The sequence below is a fragment of the Typha latifolia genome, chromosome 7, assembly GCF_019914945.1.
Source record: "Typha latifolia isolate L0001 chromosome 7, TyphaL0001v2, whole genome shotgun sequence".
Taxonomy (NCBI): domain Eukaryota; kingdom Viridiplantae; phylum Streptophyta; class Magnoliopsida; order Poales; family Typhaceae; genus Typha; species Typha latifolia.
The window spans coordinates 13,456,855-13,472,005 of record NC_133092.1 but is presented as its reverse complement, the minus strand read 5'-3'; the positions used below and the strand labels follow the sequence as shown (position 1 = coordinate 13,472,005).

General features: G+C 36.1%; 2 protein-coding genes across 4 annotated transcripts; one reads left to right on the top strand and one right to left on the bottom strand.

The window, feature by feature from the left end:
- Positions 1 to 1,060: 1,060 nt before the first annotated feature.
- On the bottom strand, positions 1,061 to 9,003 carry LOC140792266 (acetyl-CoA acetyltransferase 2-like). 3 transcript variants are annotated; one of them, XM_073143144.1, is made up of 15 exons: positions 8,896 to 8,997; positions 8,476 to 8,536; positions 7,453 to 7,551; positions 7,160 to 7,333; positions 6,978 to 7,083; positions 6,654 to 6,792; positions 5,393 to 5,470; positions 5,237 to 5,302; positions 4,109 to 4,194; positions 3,733 to 3,832; positions 2,718 to 2,828; positions 2,587 to 2,628; positions 1,955 to 2,041; positions 1,708 to 1,793; positions 1,061 to 1,450 (listed from the first exon to the last, which is right to left on the bottom strand). In XM_073143144.1, the coding sequence occupies exons 1-15, from the start codon at positions 8,980 to 8,982 to the stop codon at positions 1,417 to 1,419; spliced, it is 1,356 nt and encodes a 451-aa protein (XP_072999245.1). In that variant the 5' UTR covers positions 8,983 to 8,997; the 3' UTR covers positions 1,061 to 1,416. The 3 variants fall into 3 exon arrangements, with proteins under 3 accessions (XP_072999245.1, XP_072999247.1, XP_072999246.1); XM_073143146.1 differs by having other exon boundaries at positions 8,791 to 8,909; XM_073143145.1 differs by having other exon boundaries at positions 1,311 to 1,450; positions 1,687 to 1,793; positions 8,896 to 9,003.
- A 911-nt stretch (positions 9,004 to 9,914) lies between these two features.
- On the top strand, positions 9,915 to 11,081 carry LOC140792267 (uncharacterized). Its single transcript, XM_073143147.1, has 2 exons — positions 9,915 to 10,693; positions 10,822 to 11,081. The coding sequence occupies exons 1-2, from the start codon at positions 10,130 to 10,132 to the stop codon at positions 10,897 to 10,899; spliced, it is 642 nt and encodes a 213-aa protein (XP_072999248.1). The 5' UTR covers positions 9,915 to 10,129; the 3' UTR covers positions 10,900 to 11,081.
- The last annotated feature ends 4,070 nt before the right edge of the window (positions 11,082 to 15,151 follow it).

The window sequence follows — 15,151 nt, the reverse complement described above, 5'->3', positions numbered from 1 at the left end:
TAAATCAAATGATGAATGCACCCTTGCTTATATTCTAACTCATGTTATTTTTGAAAATTGCTCTGCAAGCAGATTTTTCATTTGTGTAAAGGGAAAAGTTATTATTTTTCATTTGTGTAAAGGGAAAAGTTATTATTTACCCCTATGTAGGTTAGGCCGATTTTAACTTACTCACTGTATTTCAAATTAGAGAACAGTATGGTTCAGATCAAATTTTAATTGTTAGTCAACAGTTAACTGGAACGATATGGACTTAATTATTTCTATAGAAATATAGTCTGATTTGAAAGTGATATGAATAGTTTGATCATTTTATAGTTTATTTATAACAAAAAATTATTTCTGAATGAAAAAAATCTAATAGTTGTTATTTAGACTGGATCATGAGGAGATCTAATGCTTAAGTTTGAAGTATAAGAAAATAAATTAAAATCAAGCTGAATCTCAGAGGTAGTAAACTGTAATTTGCCTCTCTTTTTTTTTTTGGTAAATACACACTGAAAGTTATCTGATGAAAGAATGTATAGGGAATTGTAAAAGTTTCTTCTACTTAAAGGAACAACAAAAATGTAAGAAATGCTTCCTAAGATGTTGTATACTTGTATCTATGTCTCAGCTGGTATCTCTGCCACATGGACTGATGAAACCCTTTATCTGTCTAAGAAAAGAAAAGCAAGAGCAGTGGTTTTAAGAGGAAATCCTCCTTCCTCATTATCAAGGACTGATGAAACCCAGAGAAGAACACAATTGTCTTCTTCTCATGCAATTTCATTGATATCAAGTTCAACAAATTCTATACAACTTCCAGTAAATAATGAAATAAAATAACCATGACAACCCAGATAACCGAAAACTTTATCCTTGAGATAAAATCCAGATATCTGTGGCTCCTTTGTTTTCCCTTTTCATTGATCACCTCCATAATTTCTAGTAATCCTCTTCTTTTCTAAGAATGTTTCTAGTAATTCTTGGCATAAAGTTAACACTAGAAATATAATGTAAAGCCCATGAGTAAAGCTTGTATCTTTATAATGTACTCAGAGAAAGTAGGGTATGGAGATTATTGCAAATATCATTAACTTATATTGATCTTGTTCTCCCACAAAATATATTGTTTTGAATAGGTCAACAACATGGCTCCTGTTATTTCTCTCTGAGAAAAGAAATGAAAATGGTAGTCCTAATGCAACATGGATACTGGTGTTAATAGACATAGACAGACTTCAATGCAAGTAATTGACAATGTATAACAATGCATAGACATTTTACTCGATATTCAACTTCATAGATTGGCACCTCGGACACCCGACCTGTGTTTTCCGCACTGTAATGTTCCCTTGATCATTACTTTTCTTCTGCGATCAAGGTATACTTAACATAGTATACGTCTTCCATTACATCAGATAAGATCACCGTTCATAGTGAAGAACGTTTAAACACTGCTTGCGGCCTGCAAAAAGTAGTTGTTTATTCACTTGATAAGTTCCTAAAATTTAACAAGACATTTTTTACTTGGTTTCCACATGATTTAAAGATTAAATGGATCCAGAGGACCTTCAAGATGTGGCTTTAAATATGTTAGAAGAAATATACAAATGTCTTAAGAAAAAGACATCTCATATCCGGACTTGACAAAGGAGATTTCTGAAAACATATTGAAAAAAACCATGACATGCATTCAGATACCTGTAAGCTGGAAATACCTACATGATCTCAACAACTAGTGCAGAAGCACCCCCACCACCATTGCAAACTCCAGCAACTCCAAATTTTCCATTTCTATGTCTAAGAACCTGTCAATAGATCATTAAGGGATAGCTCCATGGATAATTTTGTTACATAAATGAAAGTTATGAGCTGTAACCATTCTTTGTTCTGAGAAGATCACTAATAGTTATTTAAACAATTTAAGTTGAGATTTGACTTTGAAATAAAGGGTTGGAGACAGTCATACCCCTAACAAAGTGACAATTATACGGGCGCCACTGCAGCCTATAGGATGTCCCAAAGATACAGCTCCGCCACTTCTATTAAGCTTTTCCTGAAAGGTATATAAAATAGTAAGACTGAAATGGTGAAGAGGTTCTTAACTTAGATCTTCTAAAACAAGAAAAGACCACAGGGGTTTTTTGCACATGAAACATGTACATTTTAGTCTAATTATAGAAACCTCCTCCTTTTGAGTTATTGCCAAATGGTCTTTGTAGTTTATTTCCAAACAATTCTTGTTCATTCATAAGGAATATTCTCAGTATATTCCAACTGAAATATACTTTCTTTTATTGACATGCTGTTCTGGTGGTCTTTTTGCCAAAGTGGAGAACATGAGAGGGAAGGGCATTTTGTCAGAACTATCATATACTGAGAATATTCCTACAAATTAACTAGAAATGATTATTTTTACAAGCATACCCTAAAGGGGGGGATATGCAAGTACGTCCAAAAGAGCATGTTTTCATAATAATGCTAAAATATAGGTGGTGATATGCAAAATAACCCCTTCCGATCTAAACCAAATAACAAACACCCTGTTAATGGTCCAAGGATATTAAGGTCTGGAAAGCTCCAACATGGTGAGCAACTTACAGAAGGAATACCAAGAAGCTTCTGATTGGCTAAAGCCACGACCTGCCACCATAAAGAAACTGTAAGTCTTGGGAATGATATCTGAAAAAAAGAGGTAAGGGATAATTCAGATGGAAGTTTTTGGAACATACAGAAAAAGCTTCATTGATCTCATAATAATCTATTTTGGAGGCCTGCAACCCAGCATTTGATATAGCTTTTGGTATGGCAAGTGCTGGGGCTGTTGTAAAAAGCTCGGGTGCCTGCATGACGATTATCCCGTTAGATTTTGCTAGTGCATGGCTAATGACTGCATAGAGTACTAAGAATTCTAATCAGCCTATATAATAACATAAAAAGGAGAGATTAATTGTTCTGAACGCAAGAATCACAATTGAGCATATATGTTATGATCAACAGTTTTGCCCTTGAGTAATGGCAAACTGGCAATATATTGAGATGACCAAGCTCACTTAAATTGAGCTAAAGTGCCACAGTTGCAAGATACTGGATCAACATCCATGGACATGCAAAACAGTGTTGACAATTGGGAAACATAATGTAGCATTCAGGTTAGTTTTGTGACTTTGTCCCTGAAAAGATGCTTGAACACCTCTGAGCCAGTATCTGTGCTTATGGACACCTCTGACCTGTTATCTGTGCTTATGGTATTCATGGATTCAGTAAGAGGAGTTCGCTTTACATGTAGCCGTGAGTGGACGCACATATACAAATTATACATAATCATCTGTGGGTTTTGAAAAACACTTCACTATCTTATACTAATGGAATGAAATACAGCTCTCAGATTTAAAACACACACACAAGCATGACATATTTCTGGCAATTACATCATTGATTTTTTTTTTTACTTTATTTACTTACAAAATAAATCAGCAAATCTTCCTATGTGAAACTACAAAAAAGAAAAATAATAGTATAATACAAAGCAAAATATAGTCAAACTTTTTATCTACTTTCGCTCAGTTTCGATGAATGTTTCATGGTATTTTACATTTTATTGAGTTTGACTAGTTTCATGAAAAAAAATTCTCAACAGATCTGGAATTCTCGAAACCATGGAAAGGTAACTCCAACATGCAGGCTGAAATCTCAAACATAATTGTAAACTTTGACATTATTTGGGCTGCAGAAATAGATAAGTACCTGAGCTGCATCACCGTACCCTCTGATTTTAGCAATCACTTGGACTCCTAGTTCCCTAGCTTTGTCTCCACTCACAAGTACTAATGCAGCAGCACCATCGCTGTCCAACAAGAAATTTATCATAAGAACATAAGATGTACTTAAATACCCTCTCCTTACGGTCACAGTGAAAAGGCCATCAAGAGATTAATAATAAAAAATTGCCACCAATAGGTGTAAGTCATCTGGCAAACTATTTATGCAAGTAGTTTTCAGAAACATAGTGAAAAGAAGTCCAGACAAGTAATCATACAAAAGTAGGACAATTTAACAAAGCAAAGCCAACCAAGAGCCTTTTCCCAATTAGTCAATGATATGAACAAAGGATACCACCAACCTTATACTCGAAGAGTTGCCTGCTGTTACAGAACCTCCATTCTCCTTAAAACTTGGCCGGAGTTTCCTAAGTTTTACTGGGTCAAACTACACATACAGAAACAATATAAAGACATCTATATCAGAAAGTGATCACAGGAAAATGATGATGATGTAAGGAAGTTTGTGTTCATAAATCAATATTTAATCAAGCTACTCAAACCAACGTCAATACTGAAATTACTGAAGTTATCTGGATCAAAAGAAAAGACATACAAACTTCTTCTACTGGATTGTTTCATCCAAGAAATCCCTTATTATGAGAAAGTACTTGGGTGACAGAAGTCATGGAACCCAAAAAAAAAAAAAAAAATACAGAAAGCTGTCAAAATTCTCTTTAAAGCAAAAATATATGCACCTTGTATTGTGCCAAAAAGTGGAAGAGATTGGCATGCTTTGGCACACACACTGTGCAATGTTCACTGCTATTGTATTGGCAGGAAAGGCATGCTAAAACTTTTTTGGTTTGGTTTTTTGTTCTTCATTGATCATCTTTATTATCTTCAATAAATTCAAATAAGAGTAACTTCAACTAAATATAATGAATTATCTGGATGCAATAGTTATTTGTATAGTTGAAAGAAATTCAGTGCATCTATTATTCTATTTATACCATCGCACAAAATGATGACTATCATCTACTCAGACATGTTAAGGAAAAAGAGGGTAGGTTTAAGGCTTTAAGATCATCTTATGATCATGATGCTTGGAAATTAAATAAGAATGGTTCATAAATAAGAAAATTAAATATGGTCTCTTGGAATATTTATCCCAAGCCATGTAATATAATTCAACTGACAGAATTACCAAAACGTGTCAGACAGAATTTAGACTGAGGGCAAAGTAGAAAATACTGTGCAATAAGCTACCCAGCATGAATGATTGGATAAAATTTCTCCTAGATTACTTACTTTATAGCGCTCTTTTTAAGGAAAATAAAGGTAATTTGAGATCCCAAGAAAAGGGATATGCTGTAGTCTAGGATCGACTCAATAACATAAATTGAATATATCAAATACCATATATACTATATGCCATGGAATGTAACAGTAACCCAATGCAAACTATTCAAGGATTTATAGGGGCTCACCCTTTCAAGACTTTCATCTTTATCAACAATAATTGGTCGTCTCCCTTTTCCAGCAGAAATTTCAACCTTCAGAATAAGAAAATATTGGAAGTAAGCCCCAGAACCAAGGTGTACAAGGAACTTGCCTTTTATGTACCACAGATTTATAAGACTAACCGGAGTGATTTCCCAAGTAAATGCACCACTATTTCGAGCAGCTATGCCACGCTCATTACTTTGAATTGAATAGGAATCCTAGAAGTAGGAAAGGGGCATAAAAGTTTTATATCTTCTATATGAGGGCAAATAATCAAAAAATATTACAAAAGAACTTCATGACAGCACAAAACATGGATCAAGAAGAAGAAATATAATTTCAGACTTGCTTACATAAGAAGTAAATTTAAGGCATATTATATTCCCTTTAGCATCTAGGAATGAAAATTGACATGATATTTAAAGATGAGAGAGAACTTAGGCATTTCAAATCTTAATATATTGCTTACTATTACTTCAAGCCCAAAGTTTGTTATTTTAAAGATTACAACAAAACTATCGAGTTGACAAATACTAATTCACCCTAAAAAATTTAAATATTGCAATTGTGGTATTTGCATAAGTTGTTGATTTGAATTCTCAGAAGCAGACATAAGAATCTTATTCAGATGGCTTTCAACACAGACTTGTTCTTCCTCTCATTTGAGGAGCATGTTCCTCTCCCTCCCTAATTACAGAGGAAAATCAAGGAAGAACTTTTGTTTAGGAGGATCTCCAAAAGCCTAGAGTCCAATGCGCAAACTAAACATATAAATATCCAGTCAAAGATGGAGTGTCATTACGACAAAAGCAACTTGATAAGGTCATCACTTAGTTTGATGGTTAAAGCTTGCTCCATGCACCTTCTTGGTGTGGGTTTGAGCCATGAAAGCAATGTCTTCTGTGACTGGAGTAGGTTACATATAACTTGCCCTTCCTTGGCCCTTCACTGATATGAGCCTCATGCCATGGAACAAATTTTAGTGCATGAATCGGAACATCAACTACCAAAGTATGTAACTCTAATAGACTAGCCCTTAATAGTTTCATAGGATGTCCTTCTCCTGCCTAAACTTTTTTGGACTGGATTAGTACCATTCAACTTTCTTGCTCTATTATAAATCCAGATTGCTGATCTAAAAGAAGTGAGACCAGTAATTTATTCTTGTGGTTATTTTTTGTAATTTTTATCTCTGTTTTTAACAAAAAATTTCATAAATACAATGTGAACAGAATTTAGCAAGTGTCCTAATTCCGTATCCATGTACAATTATGATTCTCATTTTCCAAAAGTCTGGCAATAAGCTTATTTATGCTTTCTTAATGCAAGTCTATAAAATATTAATATTTATTATTTGATAGAACACTTAAATATAAGGACTACAAAAATTAGAAGAGATACCTGCTCTGCTCTTGTTATTGAGTGCTGATCTGCACACAGTTCAGCACACATTCCCATTGCAAAATCATTATATACATCCCACAGGCCATCTTTAAGCATTCCATCAATAAGAATATCATGTCCAAAGCGAGATCCTTTTCTGCACGAATTGAGATGTTCATACTGAATTAGTGAAAATATCAGGCATAGTCAGGCAACTTCATAAAGAAAAAATAGATTAATCTGAAGAACAATTTACTCCAGAAATCCCGTCTTCCCTGCTTGGATTGAAATTATATTACATGCAAGACAAGGAACTTTACAAAAGAAGGAACACTGATAAACCTTGCTTCTACTACATATTTAGGGGCATTTGACATGCTTTCCATGCCACCAGCCACAACAACATCGTTGATTCCCAGCTGGATACTTTGTGCAGCAAACATGACAGCTGTTGAAGCAATGGATATATGTCATCCATAATGATAACAGTTATCTGTATATATTTAATGAAATTAGATTTATACCCTTCATCCCGGATGAACAAACTTTGTTGACAGTGGTGCAGACAACTGTATTTGGTATACCAGCACCTAAGGCAGCCTGCCTCGCAGGAGCCTGCCCCAAATTGGCACTCAAGACATTCCCCATGAAAACTTCTTGTACAAGTGCTGGATTAACATTCGCCCTTCTAAGCGCACCTGAAGATTTCAGATGACATGTCTTAAGAGCCAATATGCTAAGACATTATAAAGAAACAAAAAAAAAATCACGTAAAAGAGCCTAACAACTGACTTGGGCCAATGAATCATAATCTTACTTTCAATAGCAATGGAGCCTAGTTTAGTAGCAGATAAAGATGATAAGGAACCAAGCAAGCCACCAACTGGTGTACGGGCAACACCAACAATGCACACATCTGTAGAGGAGATAAAATCCAAAGAAAACAAATCAAATTGGTAATAATTCAAAACAATAGATGCATATATGTGGATCTGACGCCTGCAAAAATTCCACAGAACACCAGCTACTCAGCGCACATTTTGAGAGACTAAAATTTACCATACCCAGAACATTAGATGAGATTCAATACTGCTTGTGAAGTAGAAATCAAGATATGAGATGTCCTTTTCTTTTCTTGGACAAAACAGCTAATAGAAAAATATACACAAGGTATATTCCTGCCTTGCATTTCTAATATCAACTATTGACTTATTATGCTTGTCCAACCAAAATTATCAAGCGATTTCGTTCCACCAAATCACCGATACCATTCCATTCTACAAGAATGTAGACCTCATGTCATGATCTACAGTACTGAAACGAAACACTAGCAATAGAACCATGACTATATACAAACAGAATAGAAGATATGGTGAGAAAGCTATAAGAGATCAATCTGCATACATCAACCAAAGGATCCCATGAATCGTTGTCAGAAGGAAATAGTATGAATAAGAATTACCTCCTCCTTTCAAGGGTGATAGGTGTGTCAATTCACAATTCAGAACATGCAAACTGAAGATCCATTTATTCTACAAAACAAACAGTGATGTGCAAATATATATGATCGTCTACTTGCATCCATTAATTTGCCTCTCGAAAGAGTCAAAATTATAATAATGTCACCCTATTAACTGATTTCAGCTACTTCAATGAGTTACTCCATCTGCCTATAAGAAGCACTCCTTTTCTTCTTATAAAGGCTAGATTCTCAGTATAACGTGATAATGATGTAAGAATGGTATTAAAGCACACAAAGACTGAGCTAGATGATTTCAAGGATAAAAAACAATTTCAGCAATTATCAGCACTCTACATCTCAGTTAGATAATTTATCTACCTCTTGGCTTCAAGTCCTCATAAACCCCAGTTGGCGCCATGAGCAATATATCAGAGACTACCTAGTAGTTCTCAAGAGAGATAAAAGAATCAGCGGAAGCATATATTGGCAAAACAATAAACACTAATTTCGAATTGCTATCATTGATCCTGATAGCAATTCGAAATTTCACATATAGAGAACGGGTAAAACCCTAATTGCGTTCGAAAATGGATGAAATAAATATAAGGTTCACTCAAGGACCCCGCCCAGGACAAAAGCAGAGAACGCAACAAATTCATCAAAGAGACGACGAGAACCGTCGAGAAAACTTACTACCATAAGAGATTTCGATCGCTATATTGCAAATACGGCTTAATAAAACTCCCATCTTGAAGAAATTTCCTAGGATTTCGAACGGCAAAAAAAAAAAAGACTCACCTTTGCGCTCTTTCTCGCTTCGTTCGGCACACACCGGGAGAGGAAGAGGAAACACGAAAGCTTGGGGTGGGATTTATAATTTTCCATAATCCTTACCGAGACCAACATGGGCGACACCCACCGATGCATGTGACCTGGGTTTTGCCATTTGTCTGTTTCTATCTGCGAGGAGTTTATTTCAGAGTCCTCTTTGTTGGTGCACGTAGTGTTTTCAAATATATGCTTACTGATAAGCTTTACTTGAACAATTTGTCAACATCGAGGGCGATAAAATATTTTATTTTCCTCAATGACTATGTTGACGTAATGGATATGGTGACGTCATCACTTGCATATGCATATTATTTTTGGTTTCTTCTTCATTCTTTTTTTTCTTTTTTGGGGTAATTAAAAGGCAAATTTTATGCAAACATAAATAAAATTAGATAACTTTGGAGAAAAGTTTGTGTTGAGTTTTGATAAGAGCATATATACTATGATATAAACGTCTAATAGCTAGATGTTATCATTTCTCCGACGATCTTTCCTTGTGCAATTGTATCGATCGTACCAATACTATCAAGTTTATTATAGATATTAGAGACTCTTTTTTGGATCATTTTTGTCATTCATTGTCTATAATCTTGATTCCTTCCTTCATGTTATTTTCTATCAATTCAATTGCCATCATCATTCAAGAAAGGTTTGTATATATAGATATATTCTCATATTATTTCTGTAAATTCCTCATTTAATAAGTAGAGGTTAGATGATTAAAAGGGCTTATTTATATGAGATTGTGAAATAATCCACACATTATGGTACACCAAAACTTTAATTTTTCTTTGAAATCTCCAGCCATGCACAAGCAAGCATGTGTGACAAATCCAACCAATAATGAAGTGGTAGAGTGGAGAGTCACCAACTTCCATCATTGGAATTTGGAAGATGACATCTTATCTAACCTAAAGAACTAAAAATGAGAAAAAATTTCTTCTCATGCATTCATTCATAAATTATTCCAGCTGGTGTCTTTCATTAAAGGTAAAAGCAAGCACTTTTTCCTATGAGGTTGTTCTTATGTCATTTTAATCTATCTACCTATCAATGCAACCACCTTCCTTCAATTCCAAGCCTCTCTCTCTCTCTAGATCTCTAGATCTCTAAATCTATAAGCATATAATAACCATCTTGTTCGATAACACTACCACATTGATCACTTGCAACCATCTCTGTAGGCAAATTATCCTCTAGCATGGAGGCCTTATGGTGGCTCTACTCCTTTGTAGCCACCCTTCTTGTCGTCCAGCTTGGCGCCGCCGTCGGCCAAGCGCCGGCCGGTGGGCCATCCCAGCAGCCGGCGCCGGGCACTGCCGTCGCCCCGACGGTGTCGACGCCGCCTCCTGTCGCATTACCGCCTTCTGTAACTCCACCACCTCAAGTTTCACTTCCACCACCTTTACCAGCACCAGTATCGCCGCCACCGGTGTCGCCGCCACCAGTGTCACCGCCACCGGTATCGCCGCCAGTATCGCCGCCACCTGCATTGCCGCCACCTGTAATGCCGCCAGTGTCGCCGCCGGTGCCGGTGCCAACTGTAGCGCCTACGGTAGCGCCTGTGGCGGCACCAGTGCCGTCAGTACTTGCGCCGGCGCCGGCGCCGGCGCCGGCGAAGGGAAAAAGGAGGCACAAGAAAAGAAGGCATAAGAAGAAGCACGCTCCGGCACCGGCCCCGGTCGTGCAAAGCCCACCGGCGCCGGCGGCGCCAACACCGCCGGATGAGGACGTAGTGGGCCCGGCACCACAGCCACTTGATTTGGTAATTAACTAACTCCAACTAACTCTTGGTATCTGGCAGTCTTTGATTGGCTAGCAGAGTATCCAGAAATTAAACTAATTCCTTTATACTCGTTGTTAATTATGTCATGTCTTGAATCTTAATTGCAGAATGGAAGCAATGGGACATATAATGGAAGGTGGCTGCAAATGATATTGGTTACAATTTTACTCCTGGCGTTTTGGTAGAAGAGAGAGGGAGAGAGAGAGATCTAGAGATGGAGTGAAATCATATAATTAAAATTACGTATTTGATGTTTATTATTATTTTATTTCTTTTGGGTTTCTCATAAAAGAGGCAGAGAGAGGTTTGCATTTGTTAAAATAAAAGGTTGAAATGTTGAGCAATTAATGTTGGATTTTGGAAAATATATTACATGGAAGATGTTGGATTTTTTTTTTTTAAAAAAAAAAAACTTTAAGGCTAAAAAATATCAGCCCCTTTTGCGTAAATATTCGAAAAGAAATGTCTCAGATTGTAAATAGTGCAAACCAAGGATCTGAATCATATTATCGATAAAAGATAGGGTTTGGAATGAAAAAGGCTAGCTCTTGCTAGATTCTTAATTAGAGTTCAGTATCTGTCACCTTCTTTTGATTCCAAGATATATTCCATGATAATGTGAAAATTTTCTTACCTCTTCTACCCTGAGCAAGAATTGAGTTTATTCCTCAGCATATTTCTATCATTCTCTTGATCCATTCAGCTTTCAACTACATTTAGAACTATAATTACACTAAGAATTTTCAGTGCTAATCTTTCAGAGTCACACGTTACACACAAGAAGTATTTGATTCTGAGCATCAGAATCATTAACAGGAACAAAAATAATACACTCGTAGAGCGGTAACCGATGCCCACGTGCCCCTCGAATGATGCAAAGTATGGAATATACTGAATGAAAATTAAGTTTAACAGTATTTTGAGAATGCTTCTGGATGTTGGTTTCATGTCTTTACTGTGAAGTGTAGATGATTAGGAGAAGATAATTAGCATTTTCCTCTCAACTTTTAAAGTAGAATTGTTCTTTTGTTGGGATGAAGCACTGTTAGGAATTCTATTTATTGAGAGGAATCCTATGCTCTGAATGAAAGGAATAAGACACTGGAAAGAACATACTGATAGACTTAGTTGAGGAATGGAATTCAGGCTTTGATACCAGCAAGAGGGAATTATTATGCAATTTGCTCGAATGAGAGCAAACAAAATGTGCGATTTAAGAGTTACGTAGGCGAATTTACTCATCATAAAATCCTCAGAAATTAGAAAAGAATCATCATGATAAATATCATGTCACCACTTGATTGAGTCAACTAGACACTTTTGTGTGTGTGTGTGTGTGTTGTGTGTGTGGTATGAATCAAATCAAAGTTCAAATGTAACATGAGAGAGCAAGCACATCACAAGAAAAATGATGGCATTATTGAATCGAAAACCTCTGAAATATCTTTCGCTTAGATTGCGACCACTGCTACAACCTACTGGCCTACTTGCTGATCCTCTGATCAAAATCCAAAGGCTTCATTTAAGGCAAAAAGTGGAGCTCTTTCGCCGAACAATAGGTCTTCTTGGACAGTTCAGGGGAAAAGTAACAATATCTTTGATGTCACTGGCTAATCTTTGAAGTATGATATAAAGTTAGAGAGTAGTGGGGGAGAATGCAATAAGACTAGGACAAGCATTTGGTCTGAGTGCTTAAGGTTTGGGGAGCAGAAAGGACTGAGGATTCTTAATGGATTCTCAAATTGATCCTCAGAATAATATCCCACATACCTATTATGTGACTCGGAAGCCTCACAGGGATATTGGCAAAAACTGACCAAAAAGTGTAGTGCCTATGAAGCTCTGCCATGGAAAGAAACTTCTTTGAAGTTTATTATAGGTATACTTCTCTGAAATAAAAGACTTAAATTTGATTGCAAATGTTAAAAGAGATCTGCAACACCAAAATTAGCGAAATGGAATTCATGCATAATATGGAGAGAAAAAAAAATGCTATGTTTTTATGCTTAGCTCCAAATCTCTAGCTACTTATAATTTATACATGTCTTCTTTTGAAGAAAAGCGAAAACTTTCATCATTAGATAAGAGATTTAGCATATATGCTCATGCACAATGTCATGTCAACGATAAAATCTTTTTTTCTTTTTGAAAAAAAAGAATAGCAGGCAAGCTTTTTTTAACTGCCAGCACTGGTATTATTGTGAGTGAGTATGAATGATGATAAGGAATATTCAGCACATATTCTTTCTGAACTTAGAATAATTAAGCTTTTCTTTCCTCCTTATCCAGCTAATTGATACTATACTTTTATCGACTCCGAAAAGAGAAGAGGATTCTCTGCAGTCTCAATTGCAGCAATTTCCTAATTTTGTGAGTAATGTTGGCTACCAAATAATACACAGCTTTAAAGAAAATTTTAAATTGATCATAACCTACTGAAAATACACAGGCTACAGAAAATTTCCAAAACAGGGGCTGCAATGGATTTGCTCCTTCAGAAAAGCGTAAAGTTTTTCATGGAAATTGAAATTCATTTGTACCTTATAATCAAGTTATTTGTATAGCAATCCGTCAAACTAATTGTGACCTTGTTAGACCAGTGCTCGTAATCTTGATCGCAACTGAAATAGGAGGATGGAAATCAAGTCAACATGAAAACCAAGCCTATTATTTACTATATATCAATTATTTACATCTTATTTTTCTATCCTACGAGGACGTCATACATGGTAAATACTTGACATTAATAGTCATATGAAAGAGGTTTCAGACCGGTAGAATTCCACATCATGCAGCTTCAAATATTTTGCCAAAAAGATCCTTCAGTGCTCATGACAGTGTTGGCCACTTATGACATTCTGGTCGGTATACGATGTCCAATTTCCGCAGATCTATCACTTGAGTAGTGCTGTGAGATAGAAAGGGAGTCTTCAACTTTAGTTATTTATTTGATCAGACTCCTTAATGATATGATAGTGTTGTGAGCTTCTTCTTCTTTTTTTCTTTTGTGTGGGTACTTTTTGACACTAAAAGGGTCACATTTGATACACAGAGGTATATATGATGAACTCTGTGATTTCAAAATATAATATGTTTAACTGTTGTTTGTGCTAAAGATAGCAAGTAACACCATTTCCACCACAAAGCGCCATTGCGCATTGAGCTTTACAAGCAATTGTAATTTGAGGAAATGGCCTACTTGTGCAAGTTAGCTAAACATGGTTGGCCATGAAACTAGTCTGAGAAGGAATGGCATGCTAAAGATGCATGAGAAAAGTTCTTGCTTAGTAGTGGAACCTTTAAATGTCCCTTAAAGGAGATTATAAACACTAAAATCGCGGGCACACTCACGAAAACACTTCCGTATCTTCTTGCACCGACATCATCTGAAATTTTATAATAAAAAAAAGGAGGTTTGAAGATAATATAAAGTTAAGACTTCATGATTCAAAATGTAATGCCTTGTCGCCGCATTTCTCCTTTTATCATGAACTTTCACCATCATCAATATTTAAACTTGAGAGTAGCTGAATCATGCCTTACAAGCAATTGCGATCAATAGTGATTACCAAAAGGAGAAAGATTATAAAAAAAAGAAAAACAGAAGTAATGACCTCTATTCAGCAATGCTGAAATACCTTTTAAGTTCCATGAAGAACAAGATTTTCACATAATTGATGAGCCTGGTATGATATTTAGCAAAGAAAGTCCTGAGAATTAGCTAAATTATACAATGTGATAGGTATGGCTTTGAGCCATGCATGCAACTTGTCCTCTGCCTAATTGCAGGATAATCTTTTAAAAGATTAAAGGCAGGCATCCTTTTTGAAGTGGAAAATTGACAAAGGAATTCCTTTTCTCTTCATGCTAGTGTCCATCAGATTGCTCTAAAGGGATCCCTCTCTTATGGCTCTTAAACATCCTTTGCATGAATCAAGGGCCATTTGCCTAAAAGTCTTATTACTTTGCCTGCCAATTGTAGATAATGAGGTCTTATCCATACATAAGTGAGATCTTTCTCCTTTATCTGATCTGTCTTTAATCGACAGTGTAAAACGTAAGTAAGTAATTAAGTTTTCTATCAAAATTTAAATATAATGAACGAATAAGACCTTGCTGAAATAGACCAAGGCTTTAACTTTAGAAGCATTGTAGACATCCAACACCTGAGAAAAAACTACAAAGGTGGCAAAGTGTACCTCTGTGTGTGTCCTCTTTTATGAGCACCCATGAAGTGACCCTCGAGCACCAACCAAATGCTGGACCCACACCCTTCCACTCTCTTATGCACCTTCTCTCTTCCAACCCCTCTCCCTTCCCTCCCTTCTCCCTCTCTCCTTCTCCCTTGGAGAATCCAAGCCACCATGGCCAAGTGGAGGGGAAGGTGCTAAGTATATTAACTACAAGCCTTATGCATAGGATATCTTAGAATGTGCT